Consider the following 25,497-nt stretch of genomic DNA (forward strand, 5'->3'; position numbering starts at 1 on the left):
TGTCAAGGCAAGCGCTGTTATTTTACACTATCAGCCTTGCACATAAACTCCTCTCACAGAGCACACATGTGCGAACATGTAAACAAACAAACAAACAAATCAAATGTATTTGTATAGCCCTTTTTACACGCAAGCATCTCACAGAGGGCTTCACATACGCCGATAGAACTGCCTCTCAGCCAACCTAAACCCTCAAGAACACTTGTTATTCGTTTATTTATATGTATTTTTAATCAATATCTAATGTTTAAATATAAATTTCACACTGTCACACGTAGGCAATACAACGCCATTTCATTTACTGCAACTCAGAAGGCCGAGTACAGAATATAACATCGAGCGGGATAATAATTATGCCTTTACAAGTTGAGACCACCAGAGTGCGGTGTTCCCTTTCTTACCCATCCCTATTTTTATCGTCTCAATAATTATTCAGTCGCTATAATGTCTAGACATGTTCTTGTTTTAACAAACACACATATAACAAAGCAAGGTGTGTACATGTTTGATATGCCATTTTACACAGACAGACAAACATTGTTTAAAGTTTGTTTAACGAGTTTAATCTCACACAAACCCAGATGAATCACCACACACTAAACACCATAATTAACACTTTAACACTTATTTTCAACAGTCCAATAAGTGGTGTTCAACAGTAAAGGAATGTTGTAGGCCCAATGGGCATTGAGGAAGGCCACTACTGGCCTTCCTCTAACTTGTTTCTCTCCAGCAGGCCTTGAAAGTACACGTAGTGGGAGTTACAGTAGACCAGCGGTCTGTTGGGACAGGACTGGACCTGCTCTGGTTTATGAGAGGTGAACGGGTTTGGCCCACTTCCCTTGATGTTCATCTCCAACTCCAGTAGGATTTGTAGCGAGGAGGTCAACTCCATCTCACTGTAGGCAAGCATAAACACAGGCACAAACACACACATATATTCACACACAAATGTTACTTGATAAGACATGCCTTGAGGTCACATTACATTTACATTTAGTCAGTTAGCAGACGCTCTTATCCAGAGCGACTTACAGTGAGTACAGGGACATTTTCCCTGATGCAAGTAGGGTGAAGTGCATTGCCTAAGGACACAACGTAATTTTGCTTAATAGCCCGAAAGATTGCGCATTATTGTCTTGTGGCTCTTGAACATTCGTGGCTCTCGAAACGTCTCGATGACCCACTCAGAACCTTCGAGAACCCTTCGATACAAACGTCCTTTTCCACATCAGCAGGCTGTGGAAAGCACTCATGGCGCACGATCACACGGCCCTCCTCCACCTTCCACCTCCAGCTGCTGCTGTTCAGCTGCCAGAGAGCTTCCTGTATGGAGCTTCCTGTATGGAGCTTCTTGTGTGGAGCTTCCTGTATGGAGCTTCCTGTATGGAGCTTCCTGTATGGAGCTTCCTGTATGGAGCTTCCAGTATGGAGCTTCCTGTGTGGAGCTTCCTGTGTGGAGCTTCCTGTATGGAGCTTCCTGTGTGGAGCTTCCTCTATGGAGCTTCCTGTATGGAGCTTCCTGTATGGAGCTTCCAGTATGGAACTTCCTGTATGGAGCTTCCTGTATGGGCCGTGCATGGCTGGGCCTCCTTAGCGGCCCTGCGCTCCGTCAGGGAGTCGGTCCATGCAAGGTCTGTGCTGACAGCATGCGGGCACACAGCACAGCAGGACATCTTGTTGGACTCACCTGAACATGCTGAAGAATGACGGGACCTCGAAGTCTCTGAGTAGCAGCAGGGTGGGCAGCCAGCCCTCCACCAGACCTTGATTGGCATGGAAACCTGCCATGACAACACACACACACACCACCAGTCAGCTAGTACAACAGGTATATTATACCGCCGAACCATCAACCATTAGACAATTGGTTAACAAGAAAGTTAAGTTATTGTGAATGAGAAAGTATCGCCAAAACCAGAGAGCTTTTGTCTCATTAGGACAATCCTCCCCTCCCATCATTGCTTCACCTCTGGTGAGCTGGAATTGTTGTAACATTCGAACGTGTTTATCTCTCCTCCCGTCATGTGCTGCAGACAATCACTGACGCCAAAGCATTTCTCTAACTAAAAAAACAACAGTATATGAATTAGGTCAGGATGGCTAGTGTCCGACACGGTTACCCAAAACGTTCGCCTCCCTCGAACCACCTCTGTCACACACCCAGGAACCCTGTCTGGGATGTAAACACAAGCAGGCAGGAGTGTGGAGGTCTCATATAGCCTGACACAGGTGCAGGGCCCGGGCACACTGCAGCCAAGGATGATGATGATGATGATGATGATGATGTCACACCAGCAGGATCACATTCTACACTGCCTCAGCCATGTCTCACCACAGAACCCCAACCTTAGAAGGAGATGATTTGTATATGAATAATGTATGCTTTGATACGCACACCGCAAGATAAAACATTCAACACAGGGTAAGCGTTTAGAGTTTAGGCTATCTGGAGATAGAGTGACAAGGAGTTCTGGCTGTTAATGACTACAATGACTTTTTGGCCATATTGAGTTTGGAACAAAGGCACTTTATACTGTCAAAACCCTCCTTGTTATCGGGTTAAATCTTCAGTTGTGTCTGTGGGGTTAATAAGCCGGAGTAAGGGGAGAAGGCAGCACGCATGGATGGTCTTTGAATAGCTCAACAACAGGAGTAAAGCTTAGTTTTCCATCAGAGGGACAGTAGACGGACAAGGTGTTTATATTGTGTGTGTTGTGAGGTGTCTTCTTACAGGCTCTTCATGGGATGGAGCCTCCACAAGGTTACAGGTCAGTTCTCTTGGAGGATTCAGGAAATTCAAACCATGTTAGAATGTGTCCTATCCCAGTCTGTCGCTCCACCTCTATATCACTCGCCCACTTTTCCCTTCTCTTTTCCCCTCTCTCCCTCTCTTTTATGTTTTCTTCCTTTTATCATTTCTTCCCACATTTCTCCTTTTCTATCCTCACTGCATCTCATCTGCCTAGCTTCAAACCCAAATGCACGTCCCTACCTCCTCTCTCCCCTGTTTCTCGAACGGGAGGTGCAGTTTTGCCAGGTTTGCAGTATGAAATATGGTCAGGCTGTCAAATGGTTTACCCGAAGATGACTTATTCCTAGTATATTTAGCTCCCTCGGAGCCTGCAGTGATAACTGAGACAGGGGATGGAACCTGGTTGAGGGGGGCTCCACTTCTGCTTAGCAAGTTAGAGAGGCTGGTCTCCAGGCAGCTGTCAGAGGGATGGTGGAGGGGTGGTGGAGGGGTGTGGAAGATAGCCCTGTGTGCTGCTCAAATTAATTTTAGCTACCAATACCCCCCCCCCCCCCCCACCCAGGAGTGGCTCATATATCAGACAGCTAACACCAGTGGCAGTTATGGACGTTTCTGGATTCAAATGAATCCAGGAACGATGATTGGTCGTGACTTTTTTGCAGGCTCTAATGTATGGGAAATCTGAACGATAAAGATAGTCTCGTGTTTAATTTGTGTTGCAACCGAGGATGCGGGTGGCATTTAGATGGCTTTGGCAGGATAGTTGGGTCTTGTTGTGGTGGAGTTTGGCAGAGAATGGAGATAAAACTCTCTTCATTTTCTTTACAGCAGGCTGGCTATAGAGATTGTGCTGAGTCCAGGGCTCTCTAGCCAGATCAGCCCCAGCTGTCACCATTAATCACCCAAATGTCTAATAAATGTCTGGCACAAAATAGATTGCCCCAAAATCTAGTGAGTTACCTCTCCCCACTTATAACGATCCACCTTTCAACCCTGGAAGAGCAGATGGGAGGTCAGAAACCTGGCTCTGAAGGAATTTCCTTTCACTCTCCAAGACTTCATAAGCTTGACCCGGGCTAATAATAGTAGTTGTAATCAGCGAGTGGACTAGTGCCAATGTGATGGAAAAATACTGACACGTTCTACCTGAATTTATATATTAAGATCATATATACACATGGCCCTATGAGTGTGTATAACTACATAACAGAATTTTGAACAGAAAATAAGGATCGATTTACCTGGGTGAAAGCCAACCACCAGATCAGGTTTGGCCGCTCTCTCTTTCTCCACCAGGTCCTCCCAGAACTGGTGGTAGAGGCCCTTGTAGGCGCTGATGAAGACTCTCTGTCTGGGCCCGAACGCCGTGAGAGGAGGCCTCATAATGGGGCCTTCCGACACCTCCGGCCCCACCATCACCACCTCCAGACCCTGGTGCCCAGGGAACATGCGGTTGAGCTCGTCGTAATCTGTTAATCTGGCCCCCATGGTCTCAGTGAGCCCGGCCCCTGCTATATGGACGGTGAGGGGCTTAGAGTAAGGGTCCAGGCCGAACCGTTGAATCGCCATGCCAACGGTTAGCACGCGAGACAGGAACTCGCTCTCGACGCGCCATACGGCCTCTCGGAGGTCGCTGACCTCCGGCCTCGGCCTGGTGACGTTCTTCCAGAGGTTTCCCATGTTGCTGCATGACAGGACTGCATCCAGGCGGGGGGTGAGGTCCCCCTGCATGGCCAGCCAGTCGTCCCAGCCCTTCACCTCGGATGCCGGCCTGGACCACTTCTCTGTGGTGAACGGCAGGTCTCCTGATTTAGTGAGAGAGAGTGGTTATCCCCTTAAGAGTCAATGCTGAGTTAGGCATGATTATAGCGGGCACTCGTTCCAATCACATTGCGTTGTTTTCAAGGCAAAATGACAGAATTCTAAGACACACTAAAAAGAAAAAAAAGAAGAAAAAAAAAAGGTTTCTTTGATGGATCCTTGTGGCACCCCGTTTATGACTTTTCAGCATTTCAGGTACTTTTTCTTAGCTCCATACTGTATTTTCCAGCATCGTTAACTGGGATGTGTTTGGACTGCATTATCAAACTGCTTTCAGTGAGTTTTCTCATTCACTCGAGGGAACAGTCGGGTCACAAGGCCACAAACGTCTCACCTGCAAACATGAGCCACTCCACCAGCCGGTCAATAGCCACCAGTCGCAGCTTCTTACAGACTTTCTTGTGCTCGGGCCAGTCCTTCACCTGGCACTCCTTTGTGCAGTAGTAAACGTTCAGACACCTGGGGGATTCAAAGGGTGGAGAAGGAGAGGAGTAACAGAAGCTGGAGGATGGACGAGGAAGAATTTTAGCACCGTCGTAACTGTCACGGACAATCGTGAAACAATGTCGTACGCTTCAATCAAATCTAATCAGTGTTTCTTTGTGTAGCTCTTTTTTACAAGCAGCCTCTCAGAAGGCTTTGTTTTCGTCGACAGAACTGTCCCCTCAGCCAACCTAAACCCTCACGGAAGACGAGGCTCCAATCAAAATTCCTCCTTCAGTATCCCATCAGAGGCCTGCTCCTCTGATACTGAGACTTGTTTGTGTCTGTGTTTATTAATAGTGAATGACACAAGTCTGATGTCACCCTGTCTTCAAATCTGACCTCTGCTGTCAACGGACAACTTCTGACTCATTAAAGACTGACAGATTCTGTTCTGTTTTAGAGAACAGCTGGTGACAAGGTAAGAGCCAGACTCTAGGATAGAATTTACTACTGAATATGCAACCTTGAGCTTGTGTCAGACTTTAGGTGGTGAGGTAATGGCTGTGTGATACCCACCTGGCAGCTTTCCAAGGCAAGGACGCCCTTTCACTTCAGTCACTTTGAACCTGGAGGGACTTTTACATCAGTATGGATTCATTTATTAGGCACCACTGTCTTTGAATCAAGAGATTCGAATCACCAAGACATTCGAATCACCAAGACATTCGAATCACCAATACACGATCAGTAATGGACACAGTCAGCAAAGTACCAAAGTAGATGGATAGGACGGTACTTTGTTCATCCCCTTGGGAATTTGTGTAAAAGCAAGCACATCCTATTTCAAACGCCGATTCAATAAGCCTGTGAAATAATTACGTTAACAGCATCCTAACACATTGTAAACTCGGCCATTAACCAGAGTAAGAGAGCTAAATGTTTAAATTGATCTCAATTTTCACAGCGGGAGTAATCAAATATTAGAATAGCTCATAAAGAAATGTTAAAAAAAATAAGTTGATATTTAAGGACGTTGCTTCGTGCCAGGGTTGTAACATTCACTTGGTTCTCATGGTGATAATCCTCTGATGCCAAAGGCCTTGCCACCACTTTAGAATTGTTGACATTAAACTGGTGCCAAGTGTCAACAGTTCTGTGTCACCTAAAAGTCTGTCATTGATCCCTTGTCTGAGAAAACTTGAGGCAGCTGAGAATTGCAAAGAAACTATTGGGAAGTCCAGTGTGTGTGTGTGTGTGTGTGTGTGTGTGTTCATGTGTGTGTGTGTGTGTGTGTGTGTGTGTGTAAGTTGGGGGATTGAGTATGTGTGTGTGTCTGTGTGCATTAATATGTGCAAGTGTGAGTCTGTGAAAACAAGCAAGAATCAGGTGGCACCGTGGCTTCCACAGAACAATGCTAATGAAAGACTTGTCTCCGTGTGTGTGTATACATAGCACTGGCTAATCCCTCCATCTGGTCCATTGTTGTGTTGAAATATAATGGTGCTGATGTGCCATTATCAACTGCCAGTCTGACTCGGATTCCTGGTACTCACTCTCTCAAAGTCAGAGTTGCTGAGAGATGAGCTGGGGATAGAGAGATTTGTCATATGGGTTTCTGGCCAAAGTCCAGTCTACCACTTTGTCTGCAACTAGACTATTTCTCATGTTTGTCTTTTGATTGTGTTTACAGTGTGCTGGCTGTCATATGTGGCAGATAAATAGCACCAAATGAGAGTTGATAGGAGATCTTTTAGCCCTGGGCTCATCTATGAGGTAATAAGATTGTGATAAATAATTACTAGTGCAGTTTATATGAGACAGTGGGCCAAAAACAAAGATGTACTTTTGATCCAGCACCTCTTGCGTTGCCACTCACTTGACACAGCGTTTCAGGGTCTGTTCCGCTGGAAGGTGGTCTGGGAGCTTGTGACAACCGGCACAGAACTTAAATGTCTCCTCCATATTCTGGAACATCTCCTTGTAGTTACGGAAAGCCCCTCCCTTCTTCTTCCCATCCATAGCAGCCCTGGCATGAAAGAGAGAGAAAGAAAGAGAGAGAAAGAAAGAGAAGTATATTATTACATAACCAGTATGTAAAGAGATGGACAGAAAGAAAGACATACAGACAGAAATCTAAGACAACACATACAGTACTACATACTTTACCAAAATACCAGACAAAACATCACAAATAATAAAATAATAGATTCTGTAGATACATGGTTTTGGTTGGCTTGGTTGTCACTGACTAGGTTTAAGAGGTCAGGGAAACCTTCCTGTTCTCCATACCTGTACTCTCCATAGTCCTTCATGTTCAGCTTGTTGAGGATCACCCTGGAAAGGCCCGGAACGTTGGAATCCAGAGAGTAGAAGCCCTGCTGGTCTGAAAACACGCCATAGGGCCCTGGGGCATAGGACTGTGGGAGGGCTGGGGTAGGTCCTGCCATTGGGACGGTGTCGCTTCTGTCTGGCTGGACACACGTTGAGAGGGAAGACTCTCCATCATCCGTTGAATGTTTTGTTCACCAAGTGTGTGTATGTGTGTGTGTATTTTATGTTTGTTTTTTTCGTTTTTTTTTTGTCGAGAATATGAGGAAGAATCTTGCTCAATTTGTGATATAAAAAGTTTCTTTCATGAAAGCGTGCGACCAAAACACACTCTCTACAATTACACACCAACCATTTTCTCCTCAGCATTGCCATTACCAGTCACTGATACGCTGAGATATTTGAGCACATCCCGGCTACGCTGGGCAAGGCGGGGGTGGAGGGAGATGGCAGGGGTGGAGGGCTTGGAGGCATTCTCCATTAGCTACGCCCTTGTGATGCCTCCAAAATCAGTCAGCCAGATTACGGCCCTTGATGCCAAATCCCATTTGGCAACAGCGCAGCCAAGCCTACGCTTCCACCTGCATTAGCCAACTTTGTGGCAGATATTTTAAGTGTTGTAGTAGTCATGGGGTGGGGAGTGGGGGGTAGGGTAGGGGGCATGTCTCCCCTCACACCCCCACACTACAGCTCAACACAAGTAAGACGCAATAAACTGTTAAATTAGACATTTTAGGCCATTTTTTGGGTTGCTTTGAACTCTGTCTCAGACATGGACACAAAAGACCCGATTGGCAGGATTCAATAACTATGCCTTTGGACTCGTCTTCCACGTGGAAATTAGGGAACACTCTGATCTCTCTCAGCTTGTGGGTGGTGTCCCCCAGCAGACACAGATACGAGACAAACTGAAACCCTATCTGGGTTAGCTCCAAAAGCACGCAGAAATGCCCTCAAGGCACATTGTTTCCAGACATTTCCATGCCTGGCAGGTATTTTAGTTATGGCTCCTATAAAAAACAAAACAGGCTACACAAACCGTCTACTACTAACGCAGTTCAGTCCAACTGGTTAAACCAAAGGAGACATGAAAGCCTTTTCATTAGTAATACAAGACTTTAGTCACGTCAGAAGAGCAAAACATTCAATTGCATGATTAATTAAAACCTGTGTTTTTTTTTTTAATCCAAAAATGGACTTCATCTTCAATGGAGACAAATTGAAAGGACAATCTAATTAGTTCTTTCAAATCTTCACAGGGATGAAAAACTTGGAATTAACCGATTTCCCATGAGAGACAAAGTTTTAATTATTGCTTCTCAAATTTCTGGCCAAGAGGTCAATCAGGGCTCCACAGGAGTCTGGCTCATTTAAACAGATCCCATCTCTGTGCTAAATTTAAATTAAGACAACCGTCAGTAGCTCCGACGAAGCCAACAACTTTCTGCCTGTCCTCAACCAACATTCACAAATCCTGTCAGTACACAATACCTGCTCAGCTCACTAGACAGGCTCTTCTTCAGGAAGGAACTGCAGTCTTCGATGGATCCTTCTCTCTCAGTCTCTCCTCTTCTCTCCTGCCCCCCCCCCCCATGTCTGTCTTTCACTGCTCCCGCCCCCCCCCCCCTCTCTCTCTCTCTCTCCACAGCGGAGATCAGTGCTGTGATCGACAGGGTCCACAGGTTGGGATATGCAAGACCAGCAGCCCCCCTCCAGAGGGCTGGGCGTGTGCGTGTGTGGGGAGGGGGCCTTAGTGAAACCAATCTCCCATGAGCTGGGTAGGGAGGGGGCAGAGTGATGAGGCTTCACCTTTACAGGGTTCCTGACATGGGGGTGGAGGGGATGGGCGGAGGAACGGGGCGAGAGAGGGAGACGTGGGTTGGGGAGACAGAGAACGGAAGAGGTAGAGAGGAAGGGACGAAAATGGAAAGAGGAGTAATGAAAAAGAGGGGAGGATGGGGGAAGAGTTGGGGTCGATTAGTAAAGATGGAGGTTGGAGGCAGGAGGAAGCTAGGGTAGGAGGAGATAAGGAAGACTTGAGGGTGGGGAGGCCTGGAGGGGGAGGGGCCCGGAGGGGGAGGGGCCAGAGGGGGAGGCTCTGAGGGGGAGGGCTTGAAGGCCTGGGATAGAGTCTGAGGCGATGATGACCTCATGTTGCTTCTTATGGTTTCGTCAAGCCTCTTGTACACTGGAACACAAGTTTAATAGAGGAAACTTTATTACAGTGGAAGTGCGCAAGCGAAATGACGATGAGCTTTCCTTTTAATTAAAAAACCTTTATTTGGTCCATTGGAACCTGAGATTGAAAATTAAACATACATTGTTTTTTTTTTAATACATATTCTCATATATTTCCCCCCACAAAATCAATAAAATACTCTTTATATCACATTCCTGACAAACAAGAGTTCCATTGTATTACAGCATCAGGTTTGTTTTGATTGATCTTTTTTACAAAGTAAAATGCTTGGATCACTGGTTCTGGTTGGATTAGGTATCGGTGTCTGTACAATTTACAAGGAGAAAACCACAGAGATCTACTGTAGACAAGATGATGTTGGCTGGTGGATGAGTTGCCTGTGTGCTCAAACCTCTGGCTATAGCCACAAATGAACACCAGATGGCGCCATTGCTGCAAGGAAGAGTCTACCACAATTCAACAAGATAGATTTCACAGGACAACGGAGAATGTCAAAAAGACAATAATAATAATGATGATTTAAAAACATATTTATATAATTAAAGAAATCAAGCACACGTACATGTAAAGTGAAACAGCAACAGTAGCTTAGGACTGTGGCGCTGAATATTGAGGTGTCTTGATTTTACATATCAGTGCAGGTTCAGTTTTTGACAAGCTAGTCCCACTGGGCAAAAAAGAAAAGAAAAAAGGAAGCCATGAATTATTCAACATTCCTTTTCTTATCACTTATTGATTGACTTTTCATTCAGTATCCTACAGTTTCAACACTAATATATCTGCCTTTCATCCTGGCACATCCAAGACAGTAGAATAATCGCTTGTGCTTTAATCAATTAATTTGTACATAAAACAATAAATAAAACACACTGAACAGACAGCTGCTTGGCTGCAGTCACGCAGTGCCCAAAATGACATTGAGTGAGCAGTCCACATCACCCTTTAGTTTGGAACACAGTGTGTGTCATTACATCTGTTTGCTACACTGACCCAAAGTTGACATACTCAAGCCTCTCCCGCTTTGCTGTTCAACAGGTTTCTAGTGGTTACGCTGTACAATACCCCGTACATTACGACACTGTAAGGCCATGAGCAGCCCACAAGGGTGAAACTGCTTCAAGATATCATTAACAGAGATACCCTAAAGGGTCGATGGATACAACTGGTTTATCTAAATTATTAGGACAAAAGAACTGCATTGTTAACGACAGCATTCCGATGATCTCTCAGGGTCCAATTAACGGAATACGTATTTCTGGAAACTGCATTCTAAAGACAACGAATGCTTGGATTAAGTATAGCTGAAAATCATTAAAAAGGAACGTCCAAATCTAAAAAAAATTACAAAAAAAAAAAAAAACAGAGGGCACTCAAATTGGCCTTCCAAATTTCAAGTTTTGCCATTTCACTACATTAGAACAAGTCAAGTCTTAACTGACAATAAATCTCTACTCCCTCTTCTGCAGGCTGAGACTGTACCGTTTAGTTCTCTGTGGTCTCCCTCCCTCCCTCCGTTTCAGAAGGACTGAACCGTCTCTGAACATGGGACTTATGTTGTCTGATTGAAGCAGATAACGGCGGCATGAAAGGGGGATGGCAGCAGTGACATTGGAGGAAAGCTGTGAAATCTCCGAGGCCGTGTCTTACAGCTCCCTAAGCATCCTGGGAAATATGGCACACAATGTACGGGAGCCACTGGGGGGGATCAAACTACATTCTGCATCGTTTCCACCGGGACATGAGCGTGTGTGTTCAAGTGTATGATGAGGACATGTGTGAGCGCATAAGTGTGTATTTGATTGATAGGGAGAAAAAATTGTGTTTTTATTATTTTTGTGTTTGCCCAATAAAAAGTAATTTCTGAGAGAATAACAGACTTTGTTTTCCTGCGCCGTAGCTGTGCCCCCCAGAGAGCTCCGATGCTCAGACACACCAAACACACGAAACTATTTCTAAACTCATTCACTCAGATCCAGTTCCTCTTCAAAAAAATATCCCATATTAGATGCCTTACAAATCAAACAATCACAGCTTCTTCAAATATTGTAACAGAACAGAGCTAAAGACAACAAATGACAACGCGGAACCCAGAAAAAAAAATAGATGGAAACTATCCACTTCCCTACACTAACTGACTCTACAGACCGCAAAGCAGCGCTTCTCCATTAAGATTATCTCTGACACAATCAGAGAGCTCCAGAGAGCCAGCCTTCTGCCTCCAGAGAGCCAGCCGTCTGCCTCCAGAGAGCCAGCCTTCTGCCTCCAGAGAACCAGCCTTCTGCCTCCAGAGAGCCAGCCGTCTGCCTCCAGAGAGCCAGCCGTCTGCCTCCAGAGAGCCAGCCGTCTGAGCCTCGCTGCAGCCGTCATCCAGACAGGGAGAGCGGCCGCTTCTACCGCAGCGGTGTGGCGGAGAGAGCCACAGACCAGGACCACAGCTCCAGTGTGGAGAGGTGAACACACAGACAGAATCTGCAGTCACTCAAGTAAACCAACCTGCCCAAGGGACAAATACGCCACTTAAAGAATAATCTCTGGCCCTTCAGCAAGTATCCCTCTTCCATAGGGGATAGAATGAAGGAGGAAGAATAAAGGTTCTGTAGCGTCTGTGTTGATGAGCCTTTTCTCCATAGAGAGGGCAGCATCCCCCCCCCCCCCCCCATTCAGGGCTCAGCTTCATGGCTGGGTTCAGCAAGGTGGAGATACAACTGCACTGGACAGCAAAAGCTTCAACCAGCTCAGGCTAGGTTACCTAGGAGACCAGCTACCACAGAGCTGATGTGTTTCCTCTGCAGAGAGAGAGAAAGAAAGAGAAAGAGGGAGAGATAGAGGACTGCCTGTGTACTGTGTGGGGAGCAGACGTGGACAGTACCATACAGATGGCTTGGTGGGTGATTCAAGAGCACGCATGTGCATACTCTCACACACAGACACACACACACACACACACACGGACATAACAGCTAAAGAGACGTGTAGATATTGTAAAAATTAAACAAATCCTTTTCTTAAAAAAATCATATAAAGATTATGGATGAATGATTGTGGTATTCATGTAACTGATTGAGTTTGGCTCATCAAGTACCATGTTTTGGCGTTGGGGACGCCCCCTACACCACTATTAATAGTTGACAACTCCAGAGACGTGGGGGGGGGGGGGGAAGAGAGTTCCTCCCCCAAAGACAACTCCCTCCAAGACCCATCCTGTACGCAGTGCTGGAGGAGCGGGCCAGACCGGGCTGGCTGGAGGTGGTACATTGGCTCAGTGGGGAACAGCCAATAGTGGCTCAGTAGTTACAGCACTGCACCCCGACCTTCGACCTCAGAAGAACAAGGAGGGGGTGGGGTGGGGGGGGGTCATTGTCTGGTTTTTGAGGGGAATCTCCACGTAGAGGAACCGGAGGGGTCCATGTCTGTTTGTCAGGCCCACACACAGGGCCCCTGCTGAGGGGCGGAACGCTCTGTGCCCCCCCCCCCCCCCCCCCCCCCCAGAATGGCACGTTCCATTTCTGCAGGATCAGGGAGGGTTTGGCTGGATGGGGTCCTCCTCACACCGGGATGAAGGAGGAGGAGGAACAGGGACAGCAGCATTCCGTCACCCCCTCTGTGTTTGAACCCTCCCTCCCCCACCTCCCATGTTTCCGCCACAGCCCCCTGCCCATCCCTCCCTCCACCCTCGTCTAAATTAGAAAAGTGTCAGCCTAGGGATGTGTGTGCGGTGGGGGGGGCGGGTGGTCATAGAGGCCGGGGCCGATGCAGGCCGTCGATGTCGGGGGTGAGCTGGGGGCTGTGTGTGGCCTTGGTGGGGGTCCAGTCCCCCAGGGAGGCCTGGGCAGCCTTGCGGTGGGCCAGTCTGTGGGTGATGGAGAAGCCGGCGTTGCCCTCCAGCTGAGACAGCACTACCAGCACCTGCCTGCAGGGGGAGTCACACCCAGAGGAACACAGCAGTGAGAGAGCAGCACAGTCACTCTGGTACACACACGTATACACACACACACACACACGTATATACAGACACACACACACCCTCAAGTATACACATACAGCCTAGCAGACGCTGTGTCCGGAACAGCGAGTTCACATCAGTTATTCTCTGTGTATCTGTCAGACACCGAAGCCTTGCTTCAGGCACTGAGCGCTGCTTCCCTCCATCAGCTCAGTCCTGTTTCAGCGTTATGAAGTGCTCCTAACGAGAGCAAACGCAGGTAGACTGGGGGAAACCTGCTCCATCCTAATGCTCAAAATCAAATAAGTCACAACCCTAAGTGAGCATAAAACATTGTTATAAACAACATCAGTTTCATAAAATGAGCCTAACAAACTGGTCTTGTCTTTAGTGTTTAATCAGCCGGAGGCCTGGTGCTGGGACTAACTGAACCATCAAGTGTCTGTCGGGTGCTCGTCCGTGCTGGGGTTTAACGGCAGCATGCACGGATATCTCCCAGAGATATTAAAGTCATTGGACATTCTCATTTCAGAACACTGTCTTTAACAGTGACGTTACATGCCATTCATGAGTGGAAGTCCAGTTTCATCTGCTATTGTCTGGTTTATAAGTGCTCCTCTGGGGAATCTGATTCAATTTTTCTAATTCCAAAAAGTTTAGGTCTCACAACAGTCCTGTTCCATTGAATTAGCTAGGAACACTGTCATCAATCTGGCATTAGCCTTCTAGCATGGTGACGTTTAGGTGACTTTTAGGTTCTATACGTGGATGCGTGGTGTGTCTGAATAACTGTGTGTGTGTGTCAGTATGTGTGTGATGACAGTGTGTGTGTGTCAGTGTCGTGTGTGTCAGTGTGTGTGTGTGTCAGTGTGTGTGTGTGTCAGTGTGTGTGTGTGTCAGTGTGTGTGTGTCAGTGTGTGTGTGTCAGTGTGTGTGTGTCAGTGTCAGTGTGTGTGTGTGTGTCAGTGTGTGTGTGTGTCTGTGCGTCAGTGTGTGTCAGTGTGTGTGTGTCAGTGTGTGTCAGTGTGTGTGTGTGTCAGTGTGTGTCTGTGTGTGTCTGTGTCAGTGTGTGTGTCAGTGTGTGTGTGTGTGTGTGGCGTACCTGTGCAGTGGCGGCACGCTGTCGATGGTCTTGAGGCTGCCGCGCGTGGACACCACGTTAAAGCTGTCGGTGCAGTCACATGACACATGGAGGTAGTACTTGGGGTGGCGGTTCTCCACCACAACGATAAGCCCCGCCCACCCGTGGGTCAGGTAGTAGCACGTCATGCCCTCGCGGCCCTGAACACACACACACACACACAGTCGTGTTTTAGTGCATGTTCACAGTCTCCTCAGACTGTGACGTGGAGGTCGTCCAGTGGGTGAGCTACAGTAGAGGAGGCCGACAGGGAAGCTGTCAGCTGGAACATTAGTGCCTCGCGACCATTTAAACATGAGTCGTCTGCCAGTCCAGTGTGTGTGTGTGTGTGTGTGTGTGGCCCTCACCTCGTGCCTCTCTCCCTTGTTCTCCGTCAGCAGGATGATGGCGTCGGCCAGCGTGGTGGGCGTGGCCTCCACCTGCTCCACCATCACCTGTCTGGAGCTGTAGATGGCCAGAATGTACCCTGGGAAATCCTGCGAGGGCCGGCGTCCGCTGGTGGGGCTGGACACTATGAGGGGGCGGGGGGAGGAGGGGAGGGGGGGGTCAGTCAGTACATTTGATTTATAAAGTACACTTACGACACGGCAAGGCTGAGCGAGGTGCTGAACAAAAGCACAAAAACAGAATCCAAATACATTACTTTTTTTTTTTTTTTTTTTTTACACTATAAAATACACGGTAAAACACTAACGAAGGGGCCTGTCCATTAAGAGCTTTAAAAACAAACAATAACATTTTGAAACGTATTCTAAACTGGACAGGAAGCCAGTGCAAAGAGGTCAAGACTGGGGACATGTTATCAAACTTCCTAGTGGACGATAACATTCTGGCAGCAGCGTTCTGCACCATCTGAAGACGGGCAATGGAGGACTGGGGGACACCATCATAGAGGGAATTACAATCATCTAGACGTGAGGTGAGTCAGTGAGGTCATCTCACGAGAGGCTGTTATTGATGTTCAGTTCAGCACATTCTCTGCCTTCATCGCCCTGACGACACCAGGACGACACCAGGACGACACCAGGACGACACCAGGACGACACCAGGACGACACCAGGACGACACCAGGACGACACCAGGACGACACCAGGACGACACCAGGACGACACCAGGACGACACCAGGACGACACCAGCCCAAACATGCGCCGCTTTACCTCATCTATCAAGGTCATGTTCCTGCATTTCATCCAGCCCAAGAGCTGTAAGGTACGTCAATGCACCTACACACCCGACAGACTTGTGTGTGTAATGAATTCTGCACCGGGAGGGCTGTGTGCCTACACGACAACCTGGGAGCTCAGTCAGTCTGCGTCTCCTAATGAAACGGCCATTACGCTTCTATTGTGGACCATTGGGCCCTTCAGTAAGGGCAAATCATTCTCTGCTCGGAAAGCTTTTGCAGATTCTCCTGAATACGCTGTGAGTGTTCGTGTGTATGTGCCCAAGTGTGTGTGTGTGAATTCAGTTGTGTGTGTGTGTATATGTGTCTGAGACAGTTTGTTTCATCTGGGAGTGCATGTGGGAATGCAGGTGTTTGTGTGTGCGCTGGAGAGATTGTGTGTGTGTGTGTATACAGGGTAGTAGCTAGTGAGTGTTGGACCCCCTGTGGTGTGTACGCCAAGTGAGCATGCTGCTCCGTGTGTGTGTGTGTATGAATCTATGAATGACTGTTTACCCACACAGCCTTCAGCGCCCAGCGTTTCTGTGTATCCCGTCGATTTTCCTAGAATGGTTTTTTTCCTTCCGTTTCTTGACTAGGTGTGTTTGTGTTTTCTTAGAGTAGCATATGTGTGTGTGTGTGTGTGTGTGTGTGTATGTGGTGTCCCTGGTGTGTGTGTGTGTGTGTGTACCTGGCGTGGGCGGGCTTCCGCTGCCGTTCATCTGCCAGTGGTTGAAGGCGCAGCAGACGAGAGCGTACTCTCCGGGCTCCAGCATCACGTCGCAGCCCACAAACTTCTTGACGGCCCGCTTGCTGTGGGCCAGGAGGCGGCCCAGGGTCAGCTTGTTCCCACTGCCGAACGACGCCCGGAACACCATGATGCACAGGTCCAGCAGGTGGCTGTCCGCTGTGTCCGACCTCCTGGGAGGGGGGGGAGAGAGATTATTCAGACTGAGCTGGCTAGGTGCCAGGAGTCTCATGGTAAAAACACAGGTGTGATTAGAGGACAAGCTGGGAGACACAAACCTGTTTGGTTTGAGATAACAACATGGATGTCCAGAGACAAAACACTGTAACATGCTACTGAGGCAGGTAGTGTGTGTGTGTTTATGGTACATGTGTGTGTGTGTGGTGTGTGTACCTGCTGCCCTCCTGGAAGAGAGCGAACTCCAGAGCAGTCCTCTCCAGCACGGTCAGGGCGGTGACTGTGATTGGTCCACTGGCCCTGGAGGGGAAGCTGCCCTGAAGACGCACTTCCTGCCAGTCAGAATGGATCTTACAGATGTCCACCGAGTCAAAGTACCTGAGGGGGGGGGAGGGGGGAGGGAGAGAGAGAGGAGGGAGGAGAGACAGAGAGAGAGAGGTGGAGGAAAGAGAGGGAGGGGTGGAACAGTGTTGGTGTTGAAGGAGGAGAAAGAAGAGGAGGATAGTGTCAGGAAGTGTCAACGCTGTCTGATGTACACACACACACACACATCTAAACACTCACGTTTTAACAAGAGTGTAGTTGGTGATATTTTCGGTGTGTGGTCTCAACTCCTGTATTGGGACTCTACCTTGCTGTTTTTGAAGCATGCACAGTCACGCAGACACACTAACTGGCATGCAGCTTTCATTAGGCTTAAAACACTACAGGTAGAGCACCAACCACTCCAATTAGTTTCCCTCCCTCCCTCCCTCCCTCCCTCCCTCCCTCCCTCCCTCCCTCCCTCCCTCCCTCCCTCCCTCCCTCCCTCCCTCCCTCCCTCCCTCCCTCCCTCCCTCCCTCCCTCCCTCCCTCCCTCCCTCCCTCCCTCCCTCCCTCCCTCCCTCCCTCCCTCCCTCCCTCCCTCCCTCCCTCCCTCCCTCCCTCCCTCCCTCCCTCCAACATAATTCACACACACATAACTCTCTCACTGATCTGTTTACCAGTTGATCAATGTATTCTCCCTTGAAGCAGAGGGAAAACATTAGCCTTGCTAATACCTCCGCCCTCCTTCAAAGCCAGCGCCCCCAGAGAGACGCCCTCTCGCTGCTTGGCGGCGTTTCATCACATTCACCCTCTCGCGGGGGGAGGGGGGGGCCCCGATGAGGAGATGAAACCTAATCTATGTCCTCCCACTCAACAACGGGAGCTTTGAAAAGCATGTGGAGAGAACACACACACACGGGCAAAGACTGGCTGTCTGGGAACACACACACACACACCGGCAAAGACTGGCTGTCTGGGAACACACACACACGGGCAAAGACTGGCTGTCTGGGAACACACACACACACACCGGCAAAGACTGGCTGTCTGGGAACACACACACACGGGCAAAGACTGGCTGTCTGGGAACACACACACACACACACACCGGCAAAGACTGGCTGTCTGGGAACACACACACACGGGCAAAGACTGGCTGTCTGGGAACACACACACACACACCGGCAAAGACTGGCTGTCTGGGAACACACACTCACGGGCAAAGACTGGCTGTCTGGGAACACACGCACACACCGGCAAAGACTGGCTGTCTAGGAACGCACACACACACACACACACACCTCGTAGCGTTCCCGTGGTAAAAACGCGCCGGCGCTTCATGTCAGCCGTTGCCTCTCCAGGAGGCTGTTGACCCAGTTTAGTCTGGATCCTTCTCTGGGACTAGATCACTACGCTGTCACATCCCTCTTCGCACAACAGCCAATAGAAACTAAACAGAGCTCCAGGCCTCCAGTAGCCCACAATGCACCACTCATGGAGAGGCGGATTGACAGAACAGACGAGACAGCAGCCAGCCAGGAAGCCAGCCAGCCAGCCAGCCAGCCAGGGCTTTGGGCCTTGTAACCCTGACACCAAGACTAGCATCAAACACCCCCCATACATGCAGGGCCCCAGTGTGGGATCATTTGATGGGCAGATGGACATGGATAAGACACACAGAGCTATCAGAGCTCTGGGCCTGCAGCCGAACACTGCTTAATGCTCATTTGACTGATAGGAAGGACAATACCCAGACAGACAGAGACACAGAGATAAACAGACAGACAGAGAGAGACAGACAGGGAGACAGAGAGGGGGGGTGGGTGGAGAGAGAGAGAGAGAGGGGCCGAGAGAGAGACCGAGGGGGAGAGAGACAGACAGAGAGAGAGGCAGACACAGAGAGAGAGAGACAGACAGACAGAGAGAGAGAGACACAGAGGTGGTTGTGCTGTGTCCTGTCCTGTCCTGTCCTGTCAGACAGGGTGTGTCAGCTCCTCCTTAAGGACAAACAAACAGACCCAGACTTGCATTTCTGTCCCTTAAACCAACCCAGCACAGACTCAACCTGTCTGAGAGGCAAAGGATTCATGGACACACACACACACACACACACACACACACACACACACACACACACACACACACACACACACACACACACACACACACACACACACACACACACACACACACACACACACACACACACACACACACACACACACACACACACACACACACACACACGAGCTGTGTGTGTTGTGAGGTGCAGAGGTCGTACTTGATGAAGTCGGTGTATTCCATCCAGAACACTCCGTCACTGCTGCCATGAGCCATCAGCTCGTGGCGGAGGTGCTGCGGCCAATCAGGCCACTCGTCCGACCAACTCCCGTTCCACGAGAAACGCCCCCAGGGGTTACGCAACCGCAACAGTCTGGAGGGGGGGGGGGGGAGGAGGGAGAGAGAGAGAGAGAGAGAGAGAGAGAGAGAAAGAGAGAGGGGGGAGAGAGTGAGAGAGAGGGGGGAGAGAGTGAGAGAGAGGGGGAGACAGTGAGAGAGGGGGGAGAGAGAGGGTGAGAGCAAGAAGGACAAACTAATGAATAAATCCATATAAGCCTGTGCACATCTGAGAGCAGCTGGAGTGTTCCTCATCTGAGAGGGAGTGGTGTGTCCCCGTTTCATCCTCCTCCTCCCCCGCCCCTCCTCCTCCCCCGCCCCTCCTCCTCCCCCGCCCGTCCTCCTCCCCAGCCCGTCCTCCTCCCCCGCCCCTCCTCCTCCCCCGCCCGTCCTCCTGCAAGTGGTTGTTGTTCCAATTACCAGGCTCAGAGTTCAGACCTGGGCCCATTTCCTAAGTGGGACGGAGGAAGCATCCATGATAAGGCTGTCAGTAACCATCCCCCTGTCAGGGAAGTTTCTCTACAGCAGAAACACCTGTCACCTGCCCCACCTTCCTCTCTCAACCTTCTCCCTCTCCTTGTAGGGCACCCAGCTAGAAACACACTGATCTGGGGGCAGTTTGGTTTGGCTGTTTGTGTTTGGCAGAGGCTTGTGCAGAAGGTGGACTGATCTGGGATCTGATCTGGGATCTGATCTGGGATCTGATCTGGGATCTGATCTAGTGTCTGGAGCTCCTGAACATGGTATCAGTCTTCTCACAAGGCTTTTCAGTCTGTTAGAGAATGTCCTGAGAGGTCCTCTCCCCCCTCTCTCTTCTCCTCTCCCCCCCCCCCCCCCCCCCTCCCCCCCCCCCTCCCCCCCCCCCCCCCCCCGTACCTGTATCCTTGTACATCCCGGACGTCCAGGATAGAGTAGGCGTGTCGGGGGCGGAGCCCCAGTGACTCGTACACCACGTCATCCACCTTCATGTTGCCTCCCCCACACGACGCCCCCATCAGGAACCTGGAACACACACACACAACCACACACAACCACACATTAAAATCAGCACAACAAAACCCAGAGAAGTGCAGTCTGCTGGTGGGGGCAGTGGCCCCTCCCCCGTTCCCCCCCCCCCCCCCCCCCCCCCCCCAGACGCACCCTGCCTCCTTGGAGCTCAGCATCTTGGCCCAGATGAGGTCGGTGTCGATGGGCTCCTCGCGGGGGTTGGTGGAGCTGACCTGCAGCATGAGCGAGTCACAAGGGGCCCCGGTGAGCGTGGCCAGGCCCTCGATGGCGCGGCCCGCCTGCAGGGCGAAGTAGGAGCCGTGGAGCTTGGCTAGGGCCTTCTCTATCAGGGCCACCCACAGCTGCTTCCTCTGGGCCTGGGGAGGGAGCAGGGGAGGGAGGGGGGGTTACAGATACTACAGCCAGAGAGGAGGTTTATCACCTGAAAGAAGGGCTGGTATCTGAGTGTGTGTGTGACCTGGGGGAACAGCAGGTATCTGAGTGTGTGTGTGTGTGTGACCTGGGGGAACAGCAGGTATCTGAGTGTGTGTGTGTCTGACCTGGGAGAACAGCAGGTATCCGTACTCGTCGCAGGGCAGCATGTCGTCCACCAGGACGGTGATCCAGGTGCCGTCTTTACACAGCCGGACCTGGTAGGCCCCGTCCTGGCAGATCCCTCGTGTGATCATCACTCTCTCTACCAGCTCTGGACGCTCCGCCAGCACGGCCAGGGCACTCAGGAACCTGCACGCACGCACACACACACGCACACACACACGCACGCACAGGTCAGTCAGGCTGATGAAAAGACTAGAAGCAGAAGAACATGCAGAGAACACAGAACCTGATGGCCGGTTCTCCTGGGGTTCCCCTGGCTCCAGCCTCTGACAGCTGGTAGGAACGCTGTCACTCACCCTCACACACACCCTCACCCTCACACACCCTCACACACACTCACCCTCACTCACCCTCACACACACTCACCCTCACACACACTCACGCTCACACACACACTCACCCTCACACACCCCTGCAGCAACCTAAATCCCAGTTTCCAAGCAGACGTGTATTAATAGAGCCTTCCCATCTGCTTCTGGGAGCGATGAGCAGGGGCGAGCTGGCCATTTTGACCAATGAAAATCCAATCACATAAAAGAATCTAATCAAAATCAAATGACTTTGGAGCAAAACGAGAGAGCTGTGGACTAGGACGTTTCTCTGAGCTCCAGGTCAGCAGGTGATTGGCCATATGCGCTGAGACACGTGTTTTCATTGGCAGTGGGACTTAACGACCTAATGTTGAGTGTGTGTGTGGGGGGGGGGGGGAGGGATTCAAAGATGGAAATGTGGGTTACATCCTGTCATGAGTGAGAGCGAGTGTGCAGTTCGAGCTCTGGGGAGGGTTATTTTAGAGAGGCTGCAGCGTGGTTGTGTGTGTGTGTGTGTGTGTGTGTGTGAGAGTGTGTGTGTGTGAGAGTGTGTGAGAGTGTGTGTGTGAGTGTGTCAGTTGGGGCGAAAGGAATGGAGGGAGTACAAAGAAACAAATAAAACAGAGAGTGAAAGCAGAGAGAGAAAAGGGGGAAGAGGAGAATCAGTGAACAGTGTGACTGAAGTAAGAGGATGGACTTCTGTGTGTGTGTGTGTGTGTGTGTGTGTGTGTGCTTCAGGGAGACAGAGTGTGTGTCTAGCAGAGGATGACTAAACACATCCAAGGACGTCCAAAACAAGGGCGTGCAGATAAAGCCTGAGTCCAGACCTACATTCTCATGAATAATCCTCCAGTCACAAGCTGCATCTCTACATCTGGCTGCTCCCCCTCCCCCTCCACCTACCCTCCCTCCCTCTCCTCTCTCCCCCCTCTCTCTCTCTTTGTTTGGGAGTTTATCTCTTCACTTCTCAGTGATGAACTGAACAGGCCAGTAAAGCTCGGTTTACAAAAGTCTGTCTCTCTCTCTGTGTCTCTCTCTCTGTGTCTCTCTCTCTGTGTCTCTCTCTCTCTGTCTCTCTCTCTCTCTGTCTCTCTCTCTCTCTGTCTCTCTCTGTCTCTCTCTCTGTCTCTCTCTCTGTCTCTCTGTCTCTCTCTGTCTCTCTCTCTCTGTCTCTCTCTCTCTGTCTCTCTCTCTCTGTCTCTCTCTCTCTGTCTCTCTCTCTCTGTCTCTCTCTCTGTCTGTCTCTCTCTCTCTCTCTCTCTGTCTCTCTCTCTCTCTCTCTGTCTCTCTCTCTCTGTCTCTCTCTCTCTGTCTCTCTCTCTGTCTGTCTCTCTCTCTCTCTCTCTCTCTCTCTCTCTCTGTCTCTCTCTCTCTGTCTCTCTCTGTCTCTCTCTCTCTCTCTGCCTCTCTCTCTCTGTCTCTCTTATTTTCCTGGTGACCTTTGAGAAGAGACTTAATGAATCACCTGTCCAATGCCACACTAGTTTCTGAGGGGCTTTTTAGTGACTCTGGGTCCAGGCAAATATCAATGCACACACACACAGGCTGCATACAAACACACACACAGAAATATTATTGTATGGTATCTCACCAGCAGTTTCCCAGAAGCCCTTGCAGGATGTCCGAGGGCCGCGGCGTGCGAAAGACCGACCATTTCACTCCCCGGTCTTTGAAGTTGTTGCAGTTGATCTCGTGGGGGCGGAGCCACTTCTTGATTCGCTGTTGCACGCTGTCTCCCTCGGGAAAGCCAACCGAACGAGGGCCTGGAGGAAAACTGTCGTCTACGAAGTTCACCACATTCTAAAGAAAGAGGGAGGGGTTAGAGAGAGAGAGACAGAGAGAGAGAGAGAAAAGAAGAGAAAGGGCGGAGAGGAGAAAGAGTGAGCGATGGAAAAGGAGAGAGATGGAGAAAGACAGGAGAGAGGGAGAAGGAGAGGAAAGAGAAACACACTTCATTAGCCTCATTCTGAGAGAGTCGCATTTTCAGTCGAGTTTTCTTCATGGTGCCTACAGGGGAGGCATCCACAGTTCACTCAACAACAACATTCAACAGAGAGGTTAAGAAAGTTCCAGTACATACAGAAACCACAGAATACACACAAGCAGAGCGAACATCACGTGACTCCCAGACGTGTCAGAACAGATACATCTATACATCGGGGCAAACAGGCTTTCACTCTCAAATCTTTCATCAGACGCCCTCCCAGACTGCGTGTGGTAACTTTCAGACGGATGCTGATTCAGGGCCCTCCAGGCCAGGGGAGGATGTCCAGCAGGCCAGGCGGAACAGGAACCGACACTTGCCTCCGGGAACGGGGTGTCACACCTCTGGAGCCCCCCGCCCTGCAGCTTCTCTGGAGCCCCCCGCCCTGCAGCTTCTCTGGAGCCCCCCGCCCTGCAGCTTCTCTGGAGCCCCCCGCCCTGCAGCTTCTCTGGAGCCCCCCGCCCTGCAGCTTCTCTGGAGCCCCCCGCCCTGCAGCTTCTCTGGAGCCCCCGTCCAGAAGCACTGATCCAGCCATCAAACAAGCTCATTACAGCTTGTCAAATCAAAACTGTTTATCAGTTCCACTGTTCAGTCATCTAGCCTCTAGCATGTGCCCTCTGAGGGTGGCAAGACCAACCCCCCACCAACCCCCCCCGTGATTGATTTGCCCCCTTTCCCACACAATCCACGTCAGCCCAGCGGCGTGCCAGCCAGCCAATCAACCGGCGAGCCACTAAAGCAAAAGCACCCTTCCCCAATCACAAGCAGAGCAGGTGGGGGCTGGGAGGAGCTGAGAGGTCCTGTGGTGAACCCTGACCCTGACCCCCCTACAGAGTACCATGGAGACTGCAGGGCCTGGAAATAGGGTCAAAACATGCCAAAAATCTGCTTCTCCCTCAGTTCTCACACACATTTCATTTTCATTTACATTTACATTTCGTCATTTAGCAGACGCCTTTTTCCAGAGCGACTTACAGTAAGTACAGGGACATTCCCCCCGAGGCAAGTAGGGTGAAGTGCCTTGCCCAAGGACACAGCATCATTTGGCATGGCGGGGAATCGACCCAGCAACCTTCTGATTACAAGCCCGACTCCGTCACCGCTCAGCCATCTGACTCCCACACACACACGCACTCACTCACTCACTCACTCACTCACTCACTCACTCACTCACTCACTCACTCACTGTACAGTCCACACACACACACAAACACACAGGCATGAGTGGCAGTGTTGAGCCAGCAGTGAGTAACTCAATGCTGGGTCTTAGCCAGCGCCTGAACACGCCTCACCAGTCACACACTCAAGGAGCAGCCAGGCTGACAACACAGCAGTAACCAGCCGGACAACACAGCAGTAACCAGCCTGACAACACAGCAGTAACCACCCTGACATCACAGGAGCAGCCAGCCTGACAACACAGCAGTAACCAGCCTGACAACACAGCAGTAACCAGCCTGACAACACAGGAGCAGCCAGGCTGACAACACAGCAGTAACCAGCCGGACAACACAGCAGTAACCAGCCTGACAACACAGCAGTAACCACCCTGACAACACAGGAGCTCTCCCTCTGCACACATCCCTCTGGAAGACTGCCTGCATGCAGGCCTCTGAATGGACCTTAGAGGCTGATAAAGACAGAAATAGAAAGACAGAGAGAAATAGAGAAGAAGGAAAAAGAAGCAGAGAGAGAGAGAGTACGTGAATGGCACTTCCTGCAACGCTACAGTAAACCTATTGATCATGGTAAGCATGGACAGATAGGGTTAGGGTCACAAGGACACTAAGTGAAGGCCTGTCACAGAAACACACACACAACACCTTGACACCCTCCAGCAGGTCCCTGTAAGAGGTGCTGGTACCCAAGAGGAAGCTTCCCCTGAGGGCGTGCCATTCCTAAGAGAGTGACACACTTTCTTCACAGCAGCTCTGTAATCGAAGGCAGCAGGAGCAGGAAGTGATGTAGCGATCGGGGCCTTTAAGCGGCAGGGAGCAGCGCTACAGGAAGTGAGAGCGTGCCGGGGCTTGGAGGGGGTCGACCCTGTCCTCTGAACGCAGCGTCACAGAGAATTGTCCCTTAAGAGATTGACCGGGACGGTGTGCTCAGTAATTTCGCTCCAGACCCCCCCCCCCCCCCGCCCCCCCCCTCCCGCCCCCAGCCTCCCGCTGCTACTTCTACTGATTACATTT

The 25,497-nt window shown here is 50.2% G+C and overlaps 2 protein-coding genes across 3 annotated transcripts in view; both read right to left on the reverse strand.

The window, feature by feature from the left end:
* Positions 1-547: 547 nt before the first annotated feature.
* LOC146259489 (putative protein MSS51 homolog, mitochondrial) lies at positions 548-8,922 on the reverse strand. 2 transcript variants are annotated; one of them, XM_084670217.1, is made up of 7 exons: positions 8,822-8,922; positions 7,292-7,469; positions 6,879-7,028; positions 4,911-5,035; positions 3,997-4,560; positions 1,691-1,784; positions 548-899 (listed from the first exon to the last, which is right to left on the reverse strand). In XM_084670217.1, the coding sequence occupies exons 2-7, from the start codon at positions 7,447-7,449 to the stop codon at positions 701-703; spliced, it is 1,290 nt and encodes a 429-aa protein (XP_084526343.1). In that variant the 5' UTR covers positions 7,450-7,469; positions 8,822-8,922; the 3' UTR covers positions 548-700. The 2 variants fall into 2 exon arrangements, with proteins under 2 accessions (XP_084526343.1, XP_084526344.1); XM_084670218.1 differs by having other exon boundaries at positions 7,292-7,473; positions 8,822-8,908.
* A 663-nt stretch (positions 8,923-9,585) lies between these two features.
* capn15 (calpain 15) overlaps positions 9,586-25,497 on the reverse strand; it is a 40,729-nt gene continuing 24,817 nt past the window's right edge. The window contains exons 3-12 of the mRNA XM_084670461.1: positions 22,913-23,121; positions 20,953-21,136; positions 20,546-20,769; positions 20,282-20,407; positions 19,290-19,442; positions 16,919-17,080; positions 16,469-16,698; positions 14,962-15,125; positions 14,576-14,754; positions 9,586-13,440 (exon numbers count right to left, since the gene is read on the reverse strand). Of these exons, the coding sequence (XP_084526587.1) occupies positions 13,263-13,440; positions 14,576-14,754; positions 14,962-15,125; positions 16,469-16,698; positions 16,919-17,080; positions 19,290-19,442; positions 20,282-20,407; positions 20,546-20,769; positions 20,953-21,136; positions 22,913-23,121 (1,809 nt within the window). The 3' untranslated portion in view covers positions 9,586-13,262. The remainder of the gene's footprint in view (positions 13,441-14,575; positions 14,755-14,961; positions 15,126-16,468; positions 16,699-16,918; positions 17,081-19,289; positions 19,443-20,281; positions 20,408-20,545; positions 20,770-20,952; positions 21,137-22,912; positions 23,122-25,497) is intronic.

This window comes from Hypomesus nipponensis, chromosome 13 (assembly GCF_054491055.1).
Source record: "Hypomesus nipponensis isolate SF chromosome 13, ASM5449105v1, whole genome shotgun sequence".
NCBI lineage: Eukaryota > Metazoa > Chordata > Actinopteri > Osmeriformes > Osmeridae > Hypomesus > Hypomesus nipponensis.